Here is a 25,159-nt window from a genome sequence, read left to right on the forward strand (position 1 = left end):
AAAATTTTTACAGAATCTGAAACAAGATTCTTACAAAAAGAAAGATTTGTCCTATTAGTGTACACACACACACACACACACACATACCCCAGCACCAGCCCAACATGAGGAGGGAGGAAGGAGAGTGAGAGAGATGTCTGTCCTGCTTAAGGAGTAATATATTCAAGAGTATAAAGCCTGCTTTTTTTAAAGCTGGTTCCCTTTATTTCTCTTCATCCTTACTTCTAATGCATCTGTCTCAATGTACTGTAACTAAAAGCTTCCTTGCCAAAGGCCAGCTATCACACCTATTTCCCTCTTTCTTTCAAAGTGAAGAATTTGTGATTTTTAGTAACTCTGATTTTAAGTAGGGTCTGAGCACTTGATTACTGAAACATATTTCAAATAACTCAAGACTTCATTTAGTTTGGCCTGTTAATGTAGACATGTATTATCAGCCTTCTAGATAAATGGTTCTTTATATACTGAAGGTAGGATGTTACTGGAAAAGCATGCAGACTTGCTGTTTCACTTTTTTTTTCCCCCATAGTATTATGGCTTTAACTTCAGAAAGTGACAGCCTCCGGTTCCTGAGGTTTTAATCCAGTTTTTCTGAAATAATGAAAGAAAAAAAAAATCTTTTATAGTAACTCACTTGTAAGGCTTTCCTTACAGGTTGGTTAGCATTTCTGTTGTAGTAATTCAGTAACTGAATATTGACTGTAACTAGAACATAGCAACTGCCATATATTTTGCTATGAGAACAGTTTTGTAATTTAAAAACAAAAACTGTTTATCAATGCAGTTGTTTGAATTTGGCTTTACTGTTGTTCTGTGCTAGTAGAAATGCATAAGTATTTCTTTCATCTTAGCTAGAATGCTATTTGGGTAGCAGCTGTTGATTGGTGTGAATGTTTTCCCATCAATATTTTATTTATTTAGATTTTTTTATTCCCTGTGTGGAGTATTTTGCATTTGCACATTTGCGCAGGTTAAACATTTAAAATACAAAAGCTTTACAAACTTCTCTTAATTACTTAATTACAAGGGCTCTTTTAGTGTCTGAGTTTCATAGAAAGACTGGAAAGTTGCTCTATGTTTGAATTCCGTATTAGGACCTACGGTAATGTCTTACGCATTCATTTTTTTAGAAAAGATCTTGAAAGTGAATGATAAATCTTGCCAATTTTAGACATCACTGTTCTCCTAAGGCAAATGCTTACTTTACTGTGATTTACAAATTGTAACAGAACCTTGTTCTTTTTCAGTTACTCAGTAGCAAGAAAAGACATTAAAGAACTGGATGTTCAAAACTTACCAAAATCTGAGTCCTCTCCTAAAAAAGGTAAATTAGAATAAATTCTAAGTGTTAAAGGAAATCTCATGAAGTAGTGCTTTTAACTTCTGCAGATAAATGATGATCTGTTGATTTCTGATAATTGCTCTTGGGTATTTTGCAAATAATTTTAAATATGATAAATTAGAGAAACTTTGGATGTAGCTGCCTTATTAAAATAGCACCTAGGAGTCTTGTTTATTTGGTTTTTATTTCCTTATTCTGATCCTCTCCAAGTTTGTGGAAAGGATATAGAATATTTTCAAGATAGTGTATTTGAAATGTCATTGAACAATGAAATACAGTTACATCTTCTAGCACCAGAGTGTTGTGCTATTGCTCAAAACACTTAGACTTCACATTAAAAATACCCAGACAGCAAGGTGTAAACTTTATTAGAACAGCCTGCCTGTAATTAATATTAGATTGAAAAATCTAATTACAGAATTTGATTTATAGATGGATGAATGATGTGACTACAATAATCCTTATTTTTAGTGAGCTTTAATGTAAATAATTCTTTTAGTGTTGTTTTTAGACCCTAAACCATGAAATTTGTCAAGAAGAAATATTTAAAACATATTTATTAATAACTAAGCAACAAAAATTCCCACATAATAATAGTTCCTTTGGTTTGAGTAAAGGTACGGAACAGCTTCTTAGTAAGTAAAGATTTAACATGATACTTAGAAATGAGAGCTAGAGGTGGTTTTAATGATTTCTACTTTCTTCTTCATAAGTGTTTTGCAGTACAAGAACTTTAAACCAAAAAAAGATCAGATGCCAGTTTTAAGATAAACAAAAGAAAGGGATTTTTTTTACTGTGCTGATCGTAATTATAATTGGGCTGTGACATTCTTTGCTATGAGGGAATATTGTGGAACCAAAGGTACTCATGGTTTTACAAAATGAGTTTAGACAGATTTCTCAAGGTTAATCAGCAGATACTAAAACCTGTTGCCTTGTCTTCTTTTGTATTTTGAAGAGAACAAAGTAAGTCATAGTGTTTGACCTGTGAGTTGTTGCATGTCCCTATTTTGGGTATTCTTCTGATTCATCTTTATTAAAGTCTTCTATTATGACTGGCAGACTTACGACTGGCAGGCATATTTTGGGGTTATCTGGGTCTGTTTTGCTTTGTTGTTTTCTCCCATTGGAGCACGTCTTCAAGGGAAAGAATTTGAGGTATTCCCGTTATACAAGTGTGACTTCTCCATGTCCCATCAATCCCTCTCTCATTCACTACTGTATTTTTCCTCTGTTCCAAACATAAATATAGCATCTCTTTAGGCAGCACTCTTCGAGAAAATATTCACATTTTTTTGTGCAATCTGAACTTTAAGACATGAAGGTGTTTTGAAAAGAACAAAGTAAGTCATAGTAGTTGATCTAACTGTGATGGGTTTATGTTTTTTAAATAGCTTTATTACAGTATTTATCCCTTAGGAAACAGAATGGTTTACAGTTGGATGGAATGTATATGAAAGAGTATAGGATGCCTGTCTTTGTACCATTCATATAATTAGGTGTAAATCATAGTAGTGTTCGTGGGGATTTATGCCTAGAAAACATCCACATACATCCCACAGATGTATGTTCTCAACATGTGTGTTCAACTCTAAACTCCTTGAGTTGCAGACACTTGATTTTTAAAATTTGACAGTCTCAAAATGTAAAGTTTGTAAACTTGAGTGTTTAAAGCTGAATTTTGTATTTTATTACTTAATTCCAGTTTTGGGTTAAGTCATAATTGTGATTTACAAGAATGTGAAAAGGAAATTAAAAATACTTTGTGACTGTGAACACTGTGGATGAGGTAAAACCAGGGCCCCTTCTTCTTTAGGGCTACAGGAGGCAAGCATATTTCTCAGCACTAAGGTTGTTCCTCGGAGCTGGAAAATGGATATAAGCGAAATCCTGGAGTCTTCAAGCAGTGATGAGGAAGATGGAGCTGCTGCACGAACTGATGAAGAGGAATTAAAAAGGGAAGAGAAAACTGAAGAAGTAGTGGTAAGTCTGGGCAGTTTTAGTAATTCTTTAAAGATAATTTAATAACTTCCCTTCCTGAAGGTCTTGCACTTTCCAGTACTCTCAGATGTAGCATAATCACATCGTTCATCTTTCCTTTGCTATAGTTATTTTTACTGGGGTTTGTGAGTGGCAGTTGCCTCCTGTTACCCAGTGCAGAAATTAGTCAAATCTTAGAATTTAAGAATGCAAGGCAAAGAGTGATGGAACGAATCTGGGTCGGAAGAGAGACATAAGCAAAAAATTGGTGCTGAGCCTGGTATAAATAAAAGTAAATTTGTATTTTCTTTTGTACTTCAAGTATAGGTTGTATAAAGTGTAACTTGTTTCTGAAAACTGTAGTTTGATTAAAAGAACAAAAGACAAATTTTGGGGCTGTTGAGCCTGAGAAGAGAGGGCTGCGTGGAAACCTCACAGCAGCCTTCCAGTATCTGATGGGGCCTATAAGGAATGTGAGGAGGGACTCTTCATTAGAGACTGTAGTGATAGGACAAGGGGTAATGGGTTAAAACTTAAATGGAAGTTTAGATTGGGTATAAGGAAGAAGCTCTTTACTGTTAGGGTGGTGAGGCACTGGAACAGGTTGCCCAGGGGAGGTTGTGAATGCTCCATCTCTGGCAGTCTTCAAGGCCAGGCTGGACAGAGCCTTGGGTGACATGGTTTAGTGTGAGGTGCCCCTGCCCCTGGCAGGGGGGTTGGAACTGGATGATCTTAAGGTCCTTTCCAACTCTAACTATTCTATGATTCTGTGTTGAAGGAAAGGCAATAGGCTGAAAGCATAAGCTAAGGCACGGTGCCCGTTAAAAGCTCTTTGGTGCCTAAGATGCTGTTTAGGAATTGTACGTTAAGAGTTTTTAACACCAGGATCACAGGTCGTGAATCAGCCACAGTGGGGGTGGACTTGCTGTCTAATAGTTACAGTATAATGTTTTTCTGCATTGGACTGGTTTCAGTGGTTCCTTTTCCACAAAGTTAGCTAGTTTCTTCGTGTCATCAAAGCTGTGTATGGAATTTCCGTTTATTTCTGCTGCCAGGTTTTAGAAGTAGGGGGTGTGCTTGGCTGTTGGATTTGTTTCTTTCCCCTCGTTGTGCGGTTCTCACAGGACGCTCGGAAACATGCGTTTCGATAGAAAAATGCGGTGAATTCTGCCTCCTGAGGGAGGTCCCGCCCCGTTTCCCTCTCGCTCGCCCTGCAGCGTGCGGCCTTGTCAGGCCCAGCACAGAATGGCCGTTCATACTTGGAGGCGGCCTACAGCGTTGCCACGGCAACCAAGTGTTGGCTGGCAGCGCGCATGCGCGGAGAGCGGGAAGCTGGTGGGGGGAGGTCTCTGGAGCGGAGGCTTGGCCGGCGGCCAAGGGGAGGTTTGCCAGATGCTCTGAAATGGGCTGTCTCTTTGCTTTGCCTTCCATGTAATGTCTGGGGTTTTATTATTATTTATTTTATTTTTTAGGGTTTTTTTACATGGAAGAGAATGTAAGTAATGCCGTATAACTGCGGGTGCCGTGCAGGGAGAGAGAAAGCGAGCAAATATATGGAAGTCAGGCTGAAATATGTCCAGGCAGTAGGCAGATTAGATAGAGAGGAAGTAAAACCATTTTACATTTGAAAGAATGCAGCTCCTAGGTAAGGATTTCGTGTTTTAATCTGTAATGTTAACATGGTTGTTAAGAATGTGGCTTTGACTTAGAATTGTGATCTGGGAACTGTCTGGTAGAGCATGCAACCAGGGTAGAGCTTTCCAGGTAAAAAAGACAATAAGAATCTATTTTTAGGTGCTAATTGTATGCCTTGATAACAGTGTTCTGGAAAATGGGGTAGATGTCTGTATGAGAATAATGCTGTGATTAGATAAATATAAGGATAAATGTCTGCAGAATATAAAATCCTCTGGGTTTTTTCCTGTTTGCAGTGAAAAGGACTGAATAGGCCACATTTTGCAGGGTGTGAACTGTTGCAGTCTGCGTTGGTCTGTTTGTATTAACATTGGTTCAAATTGCAGCGTATCGGTCACGAAAAATCAAGGATTGCTATAGTAGTTTTCTAGTATCCATTTTTAATATTCATGGCTATTGCATATAAGTGCAGTGTGTTTCAAACAAAGAAGGGGGAGGGGGGAGCTTGGTGGTTTTTTGGTTTTTTTTTTGTTTTTTTAAAGGAAAAGGCATTCTTGTCAAAGAAATAGAGGTTATTTTAGAAGAATAATCTAAATATAGAGTAGTAAAGCAAAGGATTCCAGACAGGTAGATATGCTGGTAGGCGAAGGTGTAGAATCCATTATTTCCAGGTGACAAGTAGGCATGTAAAAATAAGGTGAGCATCTTCATGCTGAAGCTATGTAGTAGAGGAGAGATGTTAATCTTTGTAGATTATTTCAGAGCTGAACTGCCATGCTGGCCCATTAAATCAAATTTCTGATTCAGCTGTTACAATGCATCATCTTATTTTAATTGTGGGCTATACTAGATATTGCACTGCAATTAGACAGCATTTAGGGAATTTTTAAATTTCTTTTTTCTTTTCCCTTATAAAGGCAGTAACACCAGTTGCAGAGGGAATCGACACGTGGATATTTTTTGCCTTTATTTAACTACAGATGTTGAATCACTCAAATTTTGCATTTACATTTTGTAGTGTTTCTCCTTTATTAATCAAGGTCAAAAATAGCTTCTGTCCATCCTCTCCCAGAATATTCTTAGTGAGCCTTTTGTTTTAGAACTGCAAATTGTTCTATTACTAGAGATGGGAGAGAGATTTTAAGCATTATCTTTCCTCCCCATCTTCTGAAATGCACAGCAGCTTTGCTGTCAAGCCCTGCCCAGCTGCTTACCAGCCACAGTAGGCCTTCATTAAATCAATCAAATGGACACAGGCCTACTTAATATATAATGAGAAGATAAAGTCAGTCAGAAAAGTCTTAATTCTGGGAGTGGAAAGGATGCTATTTTTCTGAAGCAGGATCTTTAATAATGATTATGGAGCAAAGAGATCTACTATAGATCGTGCCATTTTTCCAGTATCTGGGTGAAAATCTTTAACTTGATTCTAACAGAGACTTTCTAATTGTGCTACCTTTTGTGTACAGTAGAATGGGTACAACAGGGTTTCCAGGTTTTATGTAGTTGCTCTTGTATGGCTTTTATAAGCTAAGGAGTGGAAGCAGTATGGTGGTGGTGAGATGCTAATCCTCTTCATTGGTGATAATGGACTCATGTGGTCCAAAGTTGACTACAGAGGAGGATGCCGTGGAAATTGCTTGTCATTGACGTTAATGGAAATTGTATTACACCAAGTTGCTCAGCATGGTCAAACTGTTGGATTTTTGACAGTAATTGCAGTACATGGGGCAACTCAGGATTACTTTTCATTCACAGTGTGAGGTTTGAATAACAGAATAGGTACTGCTTGCACCATGAAAAGTGAAAAAATCCAGAGGCACTATAGAAAAAAATTCTTTATCAAATGAAAATTTAAAGAATCACTCAAGGGGTTTGAATCCAGAGAAAAATTCAGATATTGCTTTTGGTTCTTAGCCAGTTTTTAACATGTCAGAACAAGAGAATTAACTGTGTTTTGAGGGCACATTTGGCAGTCAAAGAATGCACTGCAGCTAAAAGGAAAGAGAAAATCCCATCTGCAGTATCTCCACAAAAAAACAGAAGCTTTCGGAACATTACCTGAATTTTATTAAAAATCAGATTATATATACTACTGTATTTACTTGTTTGCAAGTTGTTCTGTTAGGGAAGAAATCATACTTATTTGTTTCTCGTGATGACATAGTTGAATACTCCCAATTTTACTGGGAACATGGAGGCAACATTTGGTTTTGCCTCTCAGTCTCCCTGTAGGCCATTCTGATTCTAAAAGAATCAAGATCTAACATGCAGTTATTTGAGATGCATCTTCAGTATGTGTTCTTAATAGATACATTCACGTAAGATAAAAGGAAGGCATTTTGTTCTTTAGAGTTTGAATTTTGCAAGTTTCAAAATTGTATCATTTTATAATATCAAAAAGGGATTTCTGTCTTACCTATAGAATTAGTTATAACACTGTCTTTGAGAGACTCTTCCAGTTTATCTGTGCCACTTTAATTACAGTTTCTTGTTCTTTCACTTTTCCCTCCCTTAATCAGACGTGCAAAAAACGTTCATGGAAAATATCCAGCTAGCTGGGGGTGCCTCTCATTGTAAAAGGAGCTGTAGCACCTCAGGGTGTATGCTTAGACGAATTTTCTTAGTCTTCATTTTGGCAGTCACCTGAAGGATGTATGTGTAGTATGTTTAATAGTGTGCATTCGTTTAAAGTTTTTAGGGTTCTTGCACCACAGCATCATCAGGAAACATTGGTCACAGTTGCTTTACGCTGTTGAGCAGGGAAAGTGCCAGAAGCATTTTCCAGTGTACCTATTTTGATTTTCACAATAAGTTATTACTGTATATTTTATTTGCACTAAGTTCATAAAGGAGGGATGAGTCAATGAGGATGAAATCCATGATGTGTTTTAGGAGCTTGAGATTCCTCCAAATGGTCAGTAGTCATCTATTCAAATATTTATTTTGTTTCAGAGTACTTCTTGTTTCCCCTGTAGTCTTTTCTCTAAGCGACTGTGGGAGGCCACATAAAATGATACCCAAATTATCTATTTCTCTTGTAACCTCTCTGTATTGTAAGATAACATTGAAAAAGCTGACTCTAAAAGTTAAATACAGGAATACAGTAATTCCAAAGTTAATGAAGCATGGTATGCAGAAACAAGTGGTTTATTTACGTATATTGAAAAAACCCCAAACAAACCCCAGGCAGCTGTGATGTGTAATATGCAGGATAACTTTAAAAAAACCCTAGCTAAATATTGATTAGCTAATCGTCCTTCTCATGCATACATGCATTTGGAGTGGTTTTGGCTATTGTGAACTATGACCTGTATCATACCATGCACAAATGTTCTTCACACAGACTTTCTTGGTCACAATTTTATGCTAACTGGTCATTCTCAGAATATTCGTTCAAAAAGGAGTGAAGAACTTGCAAACTGAGGCACAGCTCTAGAGTGAGCCATTGTTGAAGATGGTTGAATTCCTGTTTGGTAGAAACTAACATTTTTAAGATCACTCTAAATCTCCACATGGTGTAAAGCTGTTAACTTGTTGCAGTTGGTTTAATTCTTTTCATTTCCTAATTAGTGTTCAAACTTGGCATCAGAAAGCAAATGTGCAAGTGATGAAAACACATTTAAGTACTCTGAAGCAACAAAATTACATTAACTCTAATTGTGGCAGCTTGTCTTGATCATACACTCTTCTGAACTCCAAATCCTGTACAAATTGTTCTTCCTCCTAGCTTGCATTTATTTCACAGAAGAGTTTATGGTATTGGCGGTCTATTAATAACATAAAAGAAAGATCCCTGGTACTTTCACCCCATATTGATTTTGAGTATATGGTGTATGTGCTTCTAAGTAGAGATTCATTCTTCGTTTTGTAGAAGAAATTGTTTCATCCTTTGTGCTCCCACTCAGCTCTAGAGGTGAGCATCCACAGAAGCTTTAACATCTTTCTGTAGAGTAAACGATGAGTCAGGGTAACAAAGCTATACTCTTTGAAATAATGCTGAAGACAGAAGGAAAACTCGTGGTGAATGAAGTGGCTTGAAACAAAATTAAGCAAAACCAGTGACAAGTTTTCTGCAAGTTTCTGCGTGTTTCATGTTGTGCTTATTTGCTGGTTCTTATTCTTAAAATAATTTTACGAATTACTTGAACACAGTATTACTTGGAAAGCAATAAGAAATAGTGTTGGGAAAGAAGTATTTTCCTTATACAGAGATCCTGTGTAGCTGTTGATTTCACTGGTTTACTCCTTACAGTATTCTCTAATTGATGTGACCTGCTAGTCAGGAGCAAAAAATCTCAAACCCATAATGTTTCAACTTTTTAATTATGGGCAAAAAAGGTCATCCTGGAGATTCTGGTTCAGCCTCTCACCCTGAGACAAAAAAGATTTTCTCATCTTGCATTTCTTATGGGTATTGGATGAAGAACAGGAATGTCTCCATTCTGAACTCCTTCTGCTTAAAAACTGCATATTGTTTTGCCTTGCAGTAGGACTTATCTTTGACTACAGTTTCCCTTTTTTGCACCATTTATATAAGAATAAAATGAAACGGAGAGACAGAACTCTTTAAGAAACTGATTCTGCACAACTGTTACTGTGAACTTAACTTACGCCCAGCCTAAAATGGACATAAGTGTCTGGATAAAAGTGAGTTCTGGCAGCTAGCAGTGTTGACCCAGTGCCTGCTGGAAACAGATACTGGGAATTTTAGTTCTCCAGTCACCCACTACTGCTGATCACAGGTTGTGGTGTCAAGTTTTCTTGATTTCAGGTGCAGATTTAAGGTTGCTGATATAGCATCTTGGGTGATGTTTGATGTATTTAAAATAAAACTCTAACTCGGAACAGTAGACACTCCTAGGAATTCATTATGTCCAGTTATGAATAGATAACCTGGATTAAAAAATGACCACTTATAAAAGTCCATGTATCTTAATAAGCATATCAGTGAAGGGCTGGACTTTCTCATTTTGGCAAGTAGCAAAAAAAGACTTTGAAATAGCTGAACTGTGATTTATTCCTTGGTCAGACTTCCAGGTCTTACTCAGATCACCTCTCTGAAGGGTTTGGTATTTACTCTGGTATTGGTGCCAGGCACTGTTCAGGCTCTGTCTGTCAAGGGGTGGCAACCTGACTCATACACCATCAACAGAGAAGCAAGTGCAGGACTCAGGATGTCTCACAGTTGGGCTTTATGCCCCTGTCCTATAAGTATATAAAAAAGCTTTTTATCTTTCCTTTTTGCTTTTCTTCAGCTGAAAATACTTGTTATCAGTGAAACAGTTAACATTTTGTGTGCAAGAGTGCTATTTCTAACCTACATTTCTGCAGTTCTGACCTACAGTTCTGGTTTGGCATGCCTATATGAAAGAAATGGTTTGAATTCAACTATTCAGAAGTATTTCAGGATGTTTATTGTTATTTAGATATATTTAGTTTGCATAGTTCAAATTGTATTGCCTTTAACTGGTAAACATTAGAGTAGATGGTAGAAACTTCTCTATCCTGAAGTTGGTTCGCAGTCTAGTTAGAGAGAAGAAAGAAGTGGTTTATATAGCAATAATTAATTTGTTAACTTGGGAGGTTATGCTAACTTTATAGATAACTGTTTCTCTTTATATAATCCCTATAATGAGGTATGAGCAAATGGTTACTGATGGTGTACAATGTTGTGATGATTCATTTAATTTTCTCCAATTATTTCCCAAGAAAAAAAATAGGAAAATAGGAAACAGGTATTGTCTCTACCTGATTGCAGGTGAGCCCTGCTGGGCTTTGAAGCTCAGCATTCACTGAAGCCGGCGGGGCTGAAATTCATTCTGATGCTGGGCAGATTGCTTTCTGCTTAACGCAGCAGTAGCATATACATTTACATTTCACTGCCTGTCTTCCTGCCTTGAAGCTTAAAGTTTACAGAATGCAGAGACGACTGAAATTGAAATTGCTATTCTGGTTTCCTTCTGGAACTGCTTGTGACTTTTCTGTTATTTTTAATAATGGAATGATAAGACTTTTTTGACACATACTGTTACGTCTTTCCTTCAAGACAGCTGCAGTCCTTCTTGTGCAGACTGCCTTACCAGCAATCCCTATGATTGCCAGGCTGGCAAGAAGAAAGTGGCATGTGTAAAGTGTTGCAGGGATTTTTTTCTCTCTTTCTCTCTCTGCTAGAATCTTAAAAATCCATGGAGTATATGTAGACATCTCTTTTTCTCCATCCCCACCCCCCAATAAATGTACTGTGTTTTCATGGTTTCCACCTGAATAGAAAAAAAATATTTCACTCTTTAAGATTTTTAGGTTGGAATGGTAAAACTAAGGAATTTATAATAATAAATTACAGAAGCAGCACTAAAAGGGTTTCCAAATATGAGCTGAAATCAAACAGTGGAATCTAAATTACAAAAAGTAAAACTACTGTGTGGAGCATTAGAACCAGCAATGGCTGGAGAAAGAAGTGTTCTGCAACCTTAGCTAGAGCTGGGGTAAAAAGGATGAGTTAAACAAGAAAACCCCAGACAAACAAAACCCCAAACCAAAACCCCTAGAGCTCCTGTGAACTGCGTCAGTCTTACAAATATGCATAAAAGTTCTGCTTAGAACTGTATGGAAAGTGTATTAGTGTTTTCATTTTGAGGGTCATACTTATATTCTTTATGTCATGGATTGAGGCCTTCCCTGACTTGCATTTTCTTTTCTCTTCATGAGGTACACATTTCAGTCTCTGGACTAAATTTTGTTTTCTGCATATTTCACCATTATATGGGTGCAGGGCCAAATGGGAAGTGGTTTGGGTTTAGTTCTCATTCTTAGGCTTTTGTAAAATAAATTGTTACTTCTTACATTTTATGTTTTCATTATGACTGCATTTGTTTTCACAGCCTGAGGAAGAGCTTGATCCTGAAGAGAGGGACAACTTCCTCCAACAGCTTTACAAGTTTATGGAAGACAGAGGTAACAATTGCTGTATTTATTTGTAATTTAATCTGTAGCCTACTTTAATGGCTTTTAAAATAGCTTTTAAATGTAATGGGTTTTATTATGAGCATATTTGTCATGTCAGTGGAAAAGATAACAGCTAGTTTGGTGCAAGGAGAAACACTTCCACCTGTTTTCACATGTGGCAGGTCTACTTCTAGTACTTTGAAGCACAGCACACAGAGGAAACATAAATCCCTCTAGAGGTGTTTTGTTTTTCTTGGCTTTCACAAAACCTTTTTAATGCTAACAATCCCTGTTAAATAAGCTCTTGGTTGATTGTTTGTTGTGACAGCCATGGCTGGGAACTTTGCTGCTGTTAATCTGAGGCTGGAACCTGAGGAGGCTGTTCATGGATGGTGGAATTCAGCCAGCAGGGAATGGGAGATATGTCATCTTAGTCTCCTTGCAGAACTGTCTCAATCATATGCAGGTGTAGCAGTGATATTTGCCTGAGGAGACAACTTAAGAGATTGTTACTTTGTCCTGTAGCTAGAACAAGAAAATAGCATATTTTAAATATTGTTCTTTACAGAATTAGGTGAGACTGTACTGGAATAGTCCTGGTCTAAGGTATACACTGGAAGTGCATGCTCTGTGTATAGAGAGCAGGATATACCTGCTGACTGGGGAGAACTGTTGTTGCATAAACCATTCACATCTGAAGTTCTGATGAGGCTGACACTAAAATGGAATGTTTTCTGTGCCTTGCCTGCACAACTCCGCTGCTTAAAAAAAAAAAGCCTGGAGTTTTATCTTCTACAGTATATTTGTTCATTTTGCTTATGAACTTGCTATTACAATTTGAATACTGTGTTAATCCAGCAATAACACCGGTGCAGGTTGACTACAAGTGCAACTATTGCCTTTTTACTCTATTTTTCTTTCTTTTTCCTTGACAAAAGTTACCTGAATTATATTTTTGTAGTATAGTGCATATAGTACAGCAAATGTTGATGTAGTTGAATTTGAAGTAACCAAAGCTAAGAGTAAAATGTAAAGTGCATGTAGTGCATGAATATTTTCCCCCACTCCTCCCCCAGTTTTCTTCTTGCATTTTAAAATCTGGGGGAGAAATCTAGTTACCTCTGTAAAGGAGGCTCTGCATCCCTATGAGCGAGGTGCGTTCTAGCCCACAAAATTGTAAAAGAACAGTTCAAAGTCTATTCACTATTGCCAGTTCTTATCACAGGTTTAGAAACTGATCTTGAAATATATATGAAAATATACTTGACTTCATCCAATATAATTTTGAGGCCTCCTGTGTATAACCAGTGTTTCTTGGAGAATAACCTGCCTTGGGGGAGTAAGAGTCTATGTCAGGTTGGAAAAAAAATACTCCTGTGCTGCTGGACTAATCCACAATTTTCTTTCTTGTAGCATGAATCTTCCCTCTTTTCTGTTTTCCTCCTTCCTCACTCCCTTTCTTAAGCAGTCTCAGACTATACACCACATAGGGATCATGTACAAGCATTTGTACACCAAATTTGAAGGCTCAGCCCAGACACTGTCATTTAAGCTAATATGTTGAGAGAGCAACATACAGGACTTTTTCAGGACTGGGTCTTTCCCCCTGCCCGTGTACATTAATTTGTTTTCCTTTACACCCCCACCCCCCATAGGAAGATTTCTTTTCTCCCAGGATTTGTTCTACATTCTGTTCTCTTTGTATGTATGTTTTGATTTGTGTGATCATGACAGTGTTCTCAAAGTCCTATAACATTATTTTAATGATTCCAAATATAATTGCATGAAGATGAGAAGCAGCAGGGTGTGAGGTTTGATATTCTTCCTTGCTGGGAGGAGTACTGTTTATGTACACAGCCACTTGCCCCAAGTCACTTTTGGTTTCTTGTTTTGCAGTTAATCATTGTTCTTTACATCATTGCCACTCATCTGATTTGAGTTTGTTCGTTTTTTGCCAGAGCGGTCCCAAATAGCCACATCCTGTTAGGGCTTTGTGCTTTTTTCAAAGTCTGACAATTTGCTTGTGTATATCTTTTCCTAATGCAGCATTGCTGCTGCTTCCTCATTCCTTTCAGACCACAGTATTTTGAGTTAATCTCTTCACACACTGCTCTGTAACAGCGTTCATCAGGTGTTCTGCGGAGCTTGCTGCAATTCTGGCTGTCTACCTGTTCAGGAGAGGGACAGTGGGATGCAGCCAGTTTGATGGCACAAATCTGAAAGGAGGTCCAGAAATGACAGTTAGCAGGCAGCTGGTGCCAGTGTGCTAATCAACCACCCAGAAATACGTGATGCATTCAAAAGAAGGTGAAGCCTTAATTCCTGACTGGAAACTATGAACTTCTTGTGACTTTTATCTTGGAATTATTAAATACAGATTTTAAAATGCAGAAAGATATTGGTAATCAAATGTGTTCTAAAGGAATGGAAGAAGTGGTTTGTTGTTCTTTGTGGTAAATTTTTATTTCTGGTTTTGTTTTATTTAGGTACTCCTATCAATAAACCACCTGTTCTGGGCTACAAGGACCTTAATCTCTTCCAACTTTTTAGACTGGTATATCAGCAGGGTGGGTGTGACAATGTAAGTGTTGAACATTTCCTGAACTATGTATCTCTGTTCATTCTTAAGGGCTGTGGCTTGTGGCTGTGTTATATATCATTCCTTAATGTTCTCGGTTAAGAAAACCTGAAAACTTCTTTTTTTTTCTTCCCTTTTTTTTTCCCCTCCCGAAGATTGAGAGTGGTGCTGTATGGAAGCAAATTTATATGGACCTTGGCATTCCTATTTTGAACTCGGCTGCTTCCTACAATGTAAAAACTGCTTATAGAAAGTAAGTTCTCATATTGTATGATGGTGAAAACAATTTTCCTGGGTGTTTTTTTTTTTTGTTAGTAGCATGTGCAATATTCAAGCAGTTTGTGATAGGTTAGTGAAACAGTAGTTGTCATTCTTCAGTTAACAGTTCTGAGCATTTTCCAGTACTGAGGATAAAAACAGTGGAGGACAGGAGTATGTGTTCAGGGCTGCATAAGTTCCTGTTGCTCTAATACATTAGTATTCTGCTAATTTCCTTATCAAGAAGCATTCACTTTCAGCATGTGGTGATGTTATTTCAGGGTACAACAGTGAAATTATAAAAAAAAAAGCTTTGGCAAATTCAAATTTTGTAGATGCTGCATGCAAGGAGAATTTTATGCCAGTTTCTTTAGCTTCCTGAAAAACATTGATAGAGATAGATGTGTTTCAGACTGCATATTTAAATACCATCTTTGTGGAATCTGTAGAATAATGGCTTTAGGGCAATTTAGTTTACGTTGCTGTGGTGGATGTGACAGGATGAAGTAGTAAAATCACTGTTTGGAATGAGTAAATGCATAAATTCTTCTATTCTGACCCCTGGTTTTCAGTTGTGTTTTAACTTTTGAAATAGAAACCTTTTCTAAATAAAAAATATTTTTATTATTTATCCTCCTGGAAGTTTGACAAGAAACAATTGGGCTTTTTGAGTAAAAGGGAACAATGAGGTTCTCTTGAGTCGAACCTAAGGAAATTTGGCTGATTGAATAGGGATGACTAATAACTCATGTTAAAGTTGATGAAGATGAAAATATTCTGTCTGCAGTGTGATTTGAACAGGGCACGTATTTAAGGTCTGTATTCTAGAGAGAAGAATATCATAAAAAGAGTAATTGGCAAATATGTACTGGGTTGTTGTAACTTGCATATTTATTCCTTCAGGAATAAGCTAATTCCTATTTCTCTCACCTATAACTGGATTAGAGTGTCCACACAGGCAGATACCAGAAAACAAGCTGATGCATGGCAGTTTGTTACCATGTGGTAACTTGTTTGTATGCCCATATTCTAATACTAGGCTGATTTTAGCTGTCATTATTCATTTGCAGAACAGTATACGTGTTCTTAGGCTTTACTGTCACAAACTCTCAATTGGATGGGGATGAAATTAAATTTGTGGGAAGCACCTGTGTGGATTCTTTCTCACCATTTGATTTGTGTGTGTAATAGTTTCTTTTCAAAATCTCTGGCTTTTTGTTTATCTGGGCTTGAGTTGTTGTTGGTTTGTGGTTTTTTTTTTTTGCTTGTTTTTTGTTGGGTTGCTTGGTTTTGTTGGTATTATTCTGTCCTCCCCACTGTTAACCCCTTCCCCCCTCACCACCCCCCCACCCCCCCAGTTACTGCTTCTTTTGTTTTTCTCTGAGCAGGAAAATAGCTTTTATGCACTTTAGTAAATATAAATGAAACTTTATTTGCGTATATAGGTATCTTTATGGTTTTGAAGAGTATTGCCGTTCTGCAAACATTCAGTTTAGGACCATCCATCACAATGAACAAAAAGTAGTAGAAGACATACAGAAACGTATGGAACCAATGGAGGAAAGTGTGAAGGAGGAACAAAAAATGTCCCCAACAGAAGTTAAAAAAGAAGCAGAAGAAAATTATTCCAGCAGTGAAAGTGAAAAAGAAGAACCAGAACTAAGATCCCCAAGGGTAAGTGGCTTGAATTGGTTTCTATTTAGTACTTAACAAAATACCTTTGTATAGTGAAAGGTTTACATAATGAGTTTTCCCTTGTGGAGTGATTATAGGTTTGAATTGGCATACTTGTACAGGCATAGGACAGGGTTCTGTGAACACAGAGTTGGTGTTAATGGTTAATTATGTTCTGCCTGTGAATAGATCAGTTTTGTTTATTTCTTCTACTCTAAGCCATCTGAGGGATTTGCTCAGACTGTGTTGAAGGTCAGACGTGTTTCAATTCAGGGAGAGCTTGAAGAGCTGCTGAGGGCTGGATATCGTCAGAATATCAGCCTGTAAAACTCAGCAGGACAGTCTTGGTTGTGGGTGGGAATTTCTACAGGTACATGGAATATGGAGCTTTCCAGCAAGAAGCAAGAATATTAAGGGACTACTACAGCTTTAAGAATCAAAGGAAGACCCATTTCTCTGAGTTGGTTTTTATCACAGTATCTCTTTTTTTAATAAACACTACAATTTTACAGTATATAGGCAAAGTAGAGGGAGGAACACTTATATTTTGTCTTCCTTCATCCCTGAGTGCTGTAGAGGGGAGGGTGGTTAACAGTAGTTACATAGATAAGATCAGTGACCCATCAGATAGTGGATACTGAACCTGATGGAGAATACAAGAGTACTTTTGAGGTACTTGAATATGATGCTGTAGCGCTCCTGTTAATTCTGTTAAAAGGACATTTTATGTTCTTTAACAGAGCATGATTGCTGAAGGACAGGAATTGCTACTTTTTAAATTGTTCAAATTGTAAGGATTCTGTTCAACTGAAGTGTAATTTGATTAAAGTACTTCTGGCAAACCAACTTTTCAAGCAGGTTTATGGCCTTTTAAATTAATAGATGAAAAGACAAATCTAAACTTGTATTTACATTATGTATTATGTTTTACATTTCTATCTAACTGCAAGTGGCTTTTCCAAGCTGTGTCAGCCTTAATGAACCTCATGGCATAACATTAGTTTTGTTGTTAGCTTTTGCTGTTTGGGTTTTAGGGTGGGTTGTGGTTTTGTTTTTTGTTGTTTTTTTTTTGAGTTTTTTTTGTTGTTTCTTTTTGTGTGGTGTTTTTGTTTTTTTTAAAGGGGAAGAAAACTGGTGAGAGGATAAAGTAGAAGAATTTTTTTCCCTTTTTATCATTGGCTGGCTGTGTTAATTTGTTGCTAAAGAAATATTGGTCATGTATCTTATTACTTTATTAATCCAGTCACCAGCTATCTATTTATGAATTATTATTTTTCCAAAGTATTTGAAGTGTTTGTCATTATGTTACTGTGAATTTTAATTATCACAGTACCTCCATTACTGTTGTCTTTGGATGGCTTCCAGATAATTAATTTTGCATTCATAATGTATTTTAAATGTTCTTATTGCAAAGCAATGACCCTATCAAGAGACTTTCAATACCAAAATGACAATCCTCTACTAGATCCGCAAGAAGCAGTTGCAGATAGCCCCAGACAGCAATTGTAACAGTTCGCTGTCAGGAATGAAGATGCCTCTCAAGCATCATCAAGTCCTCTACAAGCACTTTAATGATATTGCCGTAGTTGAGCAAGGCATTTTGGCCCTTTCTATTTGGGCAACAGACCTTACAAATGTCCTGAAATCCTCTAGAAGGTAATCAGAAGTTCATCCTCTTTATTCTAAATGAAGCAGAATGACTTTATTTTGGAGTGATTTTGGTTTGGGTTTGTTTGTGGGGTGTTTTGTTTGTTTGCTTGTTGTTTTTTTTGTTGGCTTTTTTTGTCGGTTTGGGGGGGGGGGGGGAGGTGTTTGGGTTTGTTTTCTTTTGTTGTTTGGGGTTTTTTTGTTTGGTTTGTTGGTGTTTTTTTTTATTTTTCCCTCCTCCCAAATAACAAGACTTCATGCTGTTATTTTAAGATTTTAGAGTATTTTGCTTTTTGCTGTTATCTCCAGCTTTTTTTTCCATACAGGAATATTATTTCCCTCTTCACTGTGGTTTGGACTATACAGAGAACAGTTGACAAGAGTCATTAAACTGTTCTTATTTCTGTTCTAGGGACGAAGAAGACTTCCCCGTGATGCAACCCCAGCTAAAAAAGATAGTGAAGAGGATAAAACACAAGACAAATTAAAAGACAGTAACAAGGAAAATAAAGATATAGAGGAAATGCCTGAGAATGCAGAGAAGAAAGAAAATGAAACTTCACTAGGGAGAAAAAGTACACCAAAGCAAAAGGAGAAAAAAATTAAAAAACAGGAGGATTCTGACAAAGAGTCAGATGAAGAGGAAGAGAGGCAGAGGGAGAGGTAAACATTAACTTATGTCACCTTCTTACGCGTATGTCTGTCGTGATTGAGCCATACCTGAAGCAGGAGTATGCACAACTAAAATGTGGAAATTGGGGACCTATTCACTCATCAGCCAAGACAGGAAAGGGAAACTTTGATTTCAAGCTTGTAAATGTGCTGTACTTCATGGAAGCATCTTTTTCTGGTAGGCAGCAGACTCATTTTCTTGAAGGTCTTGCCAAGGATATGTTAGTGCTTTGTCACAGTTGTATGTACAGACACAGAGTAGACCAGGCTGTGTCTGTCAAGTGCTGTATGGATGATGAGCAACCGTTTGGGCAGACTTGTCTGGGCAGTTGAAATGCAAATGGAAAAGAGAGACCCTCTTCTCCCATGCTTTTGTTAAAGTGTTTAATGATGGCTGGTGAACCTACAGGGTGCTTGTTTTTGTTACTTGATGTATTGTAGGCAGGCAAGCAGGGGATCAGCTAATAAGGAAAGGAAAAGGAAAGAGGGAGTTTGTATGGAACACGCAGGTAGGCTGAAGAGGAGAATGGAGAGACATGGAAGGGTAAAAGAAAAACAGCATCCACAGACTAAGCTTGACAAGTTGAATTGGATATATAGTCATGGTTACAAATGAGTGTGACCAGGTGAGTAATTCATTACCAGAGTAGACCTCTTAGCTGACTTTGGCTGTGGTCAAGGGCAGTGTCTTACCAGCTTAAACTGGCTTTCCTACCTTGTTTTTCTTGTCCTTGTGGCTAAGTGGTTTGGACACAAGTTACTGCTGAATGAAGCCTGATACAGGTATTGTGTGTTTTCTTCTAAAGAGCTTTGAGGAGTAGGAGAAACACATGGTTATTTTAAAGAAAGTGTCTCTATACAGTCCAAAAAAGATAATCTTGCAGTGTCCCATAGCATGTGGAAATGCCTCAAGTGAAGGTGCAGTGTTTGGTGTGCAGGAGGTCACAGGAGGATGGATATCGGGTGACATGGGCACCAAAGAGTTTTTTCTTTAAGTGGTGTGGATGGTTCTGGTCCTCTTTCCTTTAATTATTTGCCACAGCAAAATAGTTGCTGTTGAAGGCTAATGAATATATTTCATCAAAAGCAAACCTATAGTCTTTTTCACTATTTTCTTTTTTGGTGACTTTTTTTGTAGTTTAACTTTTACATTATGCTAAATTCACCCTAAAAAAAAGGAGAGAAGTATAGGTAAAAATAGGATAGATTGTGATTCTTGAAAGTATGTTTAGGTAGAATGTTTAAATATCAGATATAGCTATAATAAGAGGTAGATGTAGCTAATAAGAGGTGTGTAGACACTTTCAGTCTTTGTTAAACACTGTTATAATCAACTTTTCTCATTGGAATAGTGAGGGGATCACTATGATGGCCATTCAAGCTAATGAACACTGTTAGTAAACTGTAGCCTATTAAGCAAACTGTAGGAGAGAGAATTTTTCTTTTTAAATAACATGCCAAAGTCAGTTCTTCCTGTCTTACTTAGGACTCAAACACTGAGTTAACTTACACCTCTTTCTGCATTATCAAAATATTCATTTAAAAATACTTTAAGTTCAGAGGTAGTTGTACACATAATTGTGTACAAAAATTGTGTTTATATTATATTTTTTCTGGATATTTTTGGCACTTACTCCTGTTTTCTCAAAGTCCTATTCTTGATGTGAGAAGCTGTGTCCAAGGTAGCTTCAGAGGCAGTGCAGGACAGAGAAGATGGAAATATTTTTTCTTGTAGCCTTTTTCTTTTGTAGTAGCTTGGCTACCCCAGTTAAATGTTGAAACATTGTCTCTAATTAGTGGGCATTTTAAATACGCTTTACTGCAGGGAGGAAATTGAGAACAAAGGAGAATCAGAAGGTGAAGAGGATGAGGAAGATGCAGAACCCTGCCTGACTGGAACCAAAGTGAAAGTAAAATATGGACGTGGAAAGACTCAAAAAATCTATGAAGCCAGTATTAAAAGCACAGAAATCGATGATGGAGAAGTTTTATATTTAGTTCACTACTATGGTTGGAATGTAAGGTGAGGATAACAATTGCCTTTCATTTCTTTTTTTGTTAAATGGATTATTTACAAAAGAATTTTTGTTCTAAGAACAAAAAGAGATGATCAGTGACTTGGCTCTGAATGGAACTATCAACATGGTAACAGGATCTGACTGTATTACACGTTTCAGTGTTAGTAATTTTGTTCATGGTATGACACTACAATATGGAAACGTACAAGGAGTATATTCTGAGATTTCAAAGCTTTCATCTGGCTTAAAGTGAGTAATCCTCACTCCTCACAGGAGCATCCCTGTAATTTACTGTGTCAGCTACTGTTAGCACTATTGGACTTTATTTATGGGAGTCATTGATGATGGTGAAGACCTCTACAATTGAGTGTAACAAGCACTGAAATTTTGGCAACACAATTTAATCTTGTATTGCATGTTAACTGTGATTATAAAGAATGGTTGTTATAAAGAGCTACAGAATCTTAAAATGCTTCTCTTGCCAGCCATGCTTTATATTCAGCACTGCTGCAGAAATGGCTTTTTTGCTCTTGTTCTTAAGAGCATTGTTTAGTGTGTAGACAAACATATCACAAAATGAATTTTTGAAACTAGAACATTTCTGGTATATAACTTGAGATGTTCCAAATCCATACATTTCTAATTAAACTAAGCAGGTTTCTTTATGTGGCAACACAAAGTTTATGTGTGTGGGGATATAATTACACGTGTCCTTTTACCTTTTTAGTAACTCAGGAGATTCTAAGGAGAACTAGCAGCGTATTTGTGCTTTTCAGAATCTCACGCAGTTTGTTGCTATAATTTAAAAATTTTACCTTAAAAAATAAAAAAAAAAGAAAAACCAAGAAAAACCAAAATGACATTTTACTATTGTGGTGAAAACTGCTTTTTGTATATGATGTGAAATAATTGACAAAACTATAGCTGATGCAGTCCCCTGGGTTTCAGTGCTTTGCTAGCAAGAGACAGGGAAGTTTGCGTCTCCATTTCCCCATCCCATAAATCTTTTGTGGGCTAGAAGTGCAATTCATCTTTGTAATGCCAGATACCGCGTGCATTTGTAAATATATTCTCTACTTTCCTCACTCTCTTTAATAAGTATTTTCTGTAACTCAGTCTTTTTAATCCCCATATTGCAAACGAATTTTTATTATTTAGTGATAATAACAGTATGTTGTTTCTCACTTTTAGATACGATGAATGGGTGAAAGCTGATCGTATTATCTGGCCTGTGGACAAAGGAGGACCAAAGAGAAAACAGAAGAAAAAAACAAAAGTAATAGTTATTTCAGTAATATTTTTTTGTAGTACAATGCTTAATGACTATCACAGTTCCTTATTTTTCAAAAAAGTTACTCAGTCCACAAACTATTTTTTTAATAGAAGTGTAGAGCAAAAGGTTTTGGTGATCAGCAGTGAAATGTTAATAAACATTCATTGTATTCCCCTCAGAATAAAGAAGACAGTGAGAAGGATGAGAAGAAGGATGAGGAGAAACAAAAATCAAAGCGTGGGCGACCCCCTCTGAAATCTACTCTTCCATCCAACACGTCCTGCAGTTTATCCAAAACGCCTACTAGTGAAGGTAAATCAGGAGCCAGAAGTGCACGGAACAACTTGTCAGATTCCTCACCATTACCAAATGGAACAGAAGGTACATCTGGTGCACTCATGTTCTGGCATGGAAGTGCATGTAAAGAGTGATGTCATGCGGTGCATTAATATGACCACTTCAGAGAACACAGTGCTGTCAGCAGGTTTAAAGTCCTACTTATCCAGTCAGTGTACAAGCAACAGAACGGAAAAAAATTTTGGCGCAGGTTTTACTCTATAAAAATGAACACTTTTGATTTTTAGCAACACCTCACAGGCAGATGAGACGTAGCCCAGGAATGTTTGATTCTGGTGGAGACTCAAACAGTGAGTGCTTAGGCTTTTGAGGTTTTTCAGTACTTTTTTGAAGAGAAGTTTGATTTTTAACTTTTTGTTCATCCCTGTGAATTTTATTGAGGAAATAGTTGAGCTGACACTGCTGAGGAGTAGTGAGTTTGCTCACTGAAGAGCTATGGCATGGAAATGACTGTGCAAATAATTCCATATTCTTTAGTCAGAGCCTTTCAGTCCTAATCATGAGCAGACCAACTCTAGTAGTATAATGATAGTCTTCATTGTGGTATTTAAGTCTTCAATCCCAGTACTAAATCATGCACCCTAAGTTGTTAATTATATACAAAAGACAGCAATATTTTTGGTATTTCTAAGTCTTTGTGAAAAAGAACTGAAGTGAAACCACTGTCTGCTTTCAGCACAGATCCCTGAACAATCTGGTAATGTAAATATGCTTGCTCTGCATATGGTGCATACAATAGATTTGTACAATAGTTAATGGTGAAATGTCCATATTGTGGTGTAGAAGGGTTTGTTTTTTTTACTGTTTGGGGGCGCATGGAGGGGAGAAGTGTTGGGTTTTTTGCTTTGTAATGTCAGGTGGGGCAGGCGGTTTCCACAGAGAGATAGCAGATTATGGGAATGTGTTTTTTCTACTATAAACTGTAATTTGTTTATACCAGCTTGTTTGGGGGAAATAACAGAAGAACCACCAAATACCTCAAGCTGGAAGGGACTCATAATTAAGTCCAACTCCCTACTCCTTGCAGGACTACCTAAAACTAAGACTAAGAGTGTCATCCAAATGCATCTGGAACACAGATAGCACCACTACTATTTGCAGTTTCATAGAAATTTTGAGTAAAAATAAGAACTGTAATAAGTGCATTGAATTGTGCAGGACTTTGAAATTGTGTATTCTAAACTGATGTGAATGTGGAAGAAAGTTTTTGTGTGGTTGAAAAAGGAAATTGTGTTGTAATTGATGATTTAAGGTGCTGTTTCCTTCTTTTTTCAAATTTGTAGACTCTGGCTCTTCTGACAGCGAAGCAGATGAATCATCTGAAAAGAATTTGAATGAAGAATTTTCTCCAGAAACTTCAGAACTGGATAAAAGTGAAAAGCTACATGATGAGAAGCTAGATGAAGAAAACCCAAAGATTCCTCATGCACTGAAAGAAAATGACAGGACTAAAGTACAGCCACTAGAAACACTGAAACTGGAAGTTGAAGAAAGTGAACAAATTGTTCAGACTTTGGGAAATAAAACAGAACAAACAGAAGAAATCAAAAGAGAGGCTGAAAAATCACCTAAAAGTAAAGGGAGAAGGAGCAAGACAAAAGATCTGTCTTTAGAGAATGCCAAGATTTCACTAGGAAGCCAAGAAGAGGTTGCAAATGAATCTCTTGCAGAACCTGAAAGATTAGACATGTCTTCCTTGGACTGTAAAGAAATTTCCAGCACTACTGAAAGTGAAATGGAACCTTCTACAAAAGATAAGAAGCTTTTGAAAAGGAAAACTTTAGAACAGGCATCACCTGAAAAGAGAAATCGACGACAGAGTGAGATGGAAGTGCCAAATATTGTATCTGAAGAGAGGACCAATGAATGTACTGGAGCAGAAGAATGTAGAGGGCTGAATGCTGAAGAGTCCCTCAGAACGGAGAATGAGGAAATGCCATCCCTGGTGGCAGAGTCGGTTCAGCACACTCACGAGCTGAGAAATGAGATCTCTGAACGTCCTTCTGAAGAAAATGAGAATGTTCCCTTAAAAGATGAGGATGATGCAATGCCTCAGATTGGTCCTGAAACACTGCTGTGCCATGAAGTAGACTTGGATGACTTGGATGAAAAGGAGAAGAGCAGTAGTGAAGACATCATATCAGAAAAGCCAGATCCTAATGCTTCAAATCCCAATCTGTCTGCCTTACCCGCTGCCATCCAGTCGAGCTTTTCAGTGATCTCGCCTCTTACGCTTAGCCAGGATGAATCACGTAGTATCAAGAGCGAAAGTGACATGACGATTGAAGTCGACAGTGTGGTGGAAGAGTCTCAAGAAGGTCTCTGTGAAAGTGAGTCTGCTAATGGATTTGAAGCCAGTACTACATCAAGCACCTGTAGTCTATCTGTGCAAGAAAGAGAGATTGGAGAGAAAGGTGAGCATTCCTGTCAACAGTGATTTCCGAAGTCATTTTAAGTCTGGTTTTACTAAAAGTAGGCTGTTTGTTTTGTCTTCTGGTTTTAAATTTATTTGTTGCTTATACGAAAAGAGCTTGCAAGTAGCAGAGATATTTGAGGTGTCTTGTCTTCCTTTATTTTCTCATTTAGGTCAAAAAAGACCCAGTGATAGCAATAGTGGAACACTGGCAAAAAAACAAAAGCGTACCCCAAAGCGAACAAGTGCTGCAGCCAAAAATGAAAAGAATGGAACAGGTACATTTGAGGGCGGGAGGTTATGCTGCCCTATCAACATGCATAAGGGCACACTGTTCTCACTGTTACCCATTATTTCTATTGGG

The 25,159-nt window shown here is 37.4% G+C and overlaps 1 protein-coding gene across 4 annotated transcripts in view; it reads left to right on the forward strand.

Annotated features, from left to right (window-relative positions):
- ARID4A (AT-rich interaction domain 4A) overlaps positions 1-25,159 on the forward strand; it is a 49,933-nt gene that overhangs the window by 20,068 nt on the left and 4,706 nt on the right. Inside the window, exons 10-21 of one of the 4 annotated variants that reach the window (XM_061462415.1) lie at positions 1,248-1,324; positions 3,159-3,325; positions 11,842-11,914; positions 14,392-14,486; positions 14,639-14,736; positions 16,187-16,415; positions 18,475-18,725; positions 20,560-20,757; positions 21,944-22,043; positions 22,205-22,406; positions 23,666-24,796; positions 24,969-25,073. In XM_061462415.1, the coding sequence (XP_061318399.1) occupies positions 1,248-1,324; positions 3,159-3,325; positions 11,842-11,914; positions 14,392-14,486; positions 14,639-14,736; positions 16,187-16,415; positions 18,475-18,725; positions 20,560-20,757; positions 21,944-22,043; positions 22,205-22,406; positions 23,666-24,796; positions 24,969-25,073 (2,726 nt within the window). The remainder of the gene's footprint in view (positions 1-1,247; positions 1,325-3,158; positions 3,326-11,841; positions 11,915-14,391; positions 14,487-14,638; positions 14,737-16,186; positions 16,416-18,474; positions 18,726-20,559; positions 20,758-21,943; positions 22,044-22,204; positions 22,407-23,665; positions 24,797-24,968; positions 25,074-25,159) is intronic. The other 3 variants (XM_061462417.1, XM_061462416.1, XM_061462418.1) reach the window with 3 other exon arrangements.

This window comes from Pezoporus flaviventris, unplaced genomic scaffold (assembly GCF_033815535.1).
Source record: "Pezoporus flaviventris isolate CSIRO_AGI_PZ_B2104156 unplaced genomic scaffold, CSIRO_AGI_Pfla_v1 ptg000035l, whole genome shotgun sequence".
Taxonomy (NCBI): domain Eukaryota; kingdom Metazoa; phylum Chordata; class Aves; order Psittaciformes; family Psittacidae; genus Pezoporus; species Pezoporus flaviventris.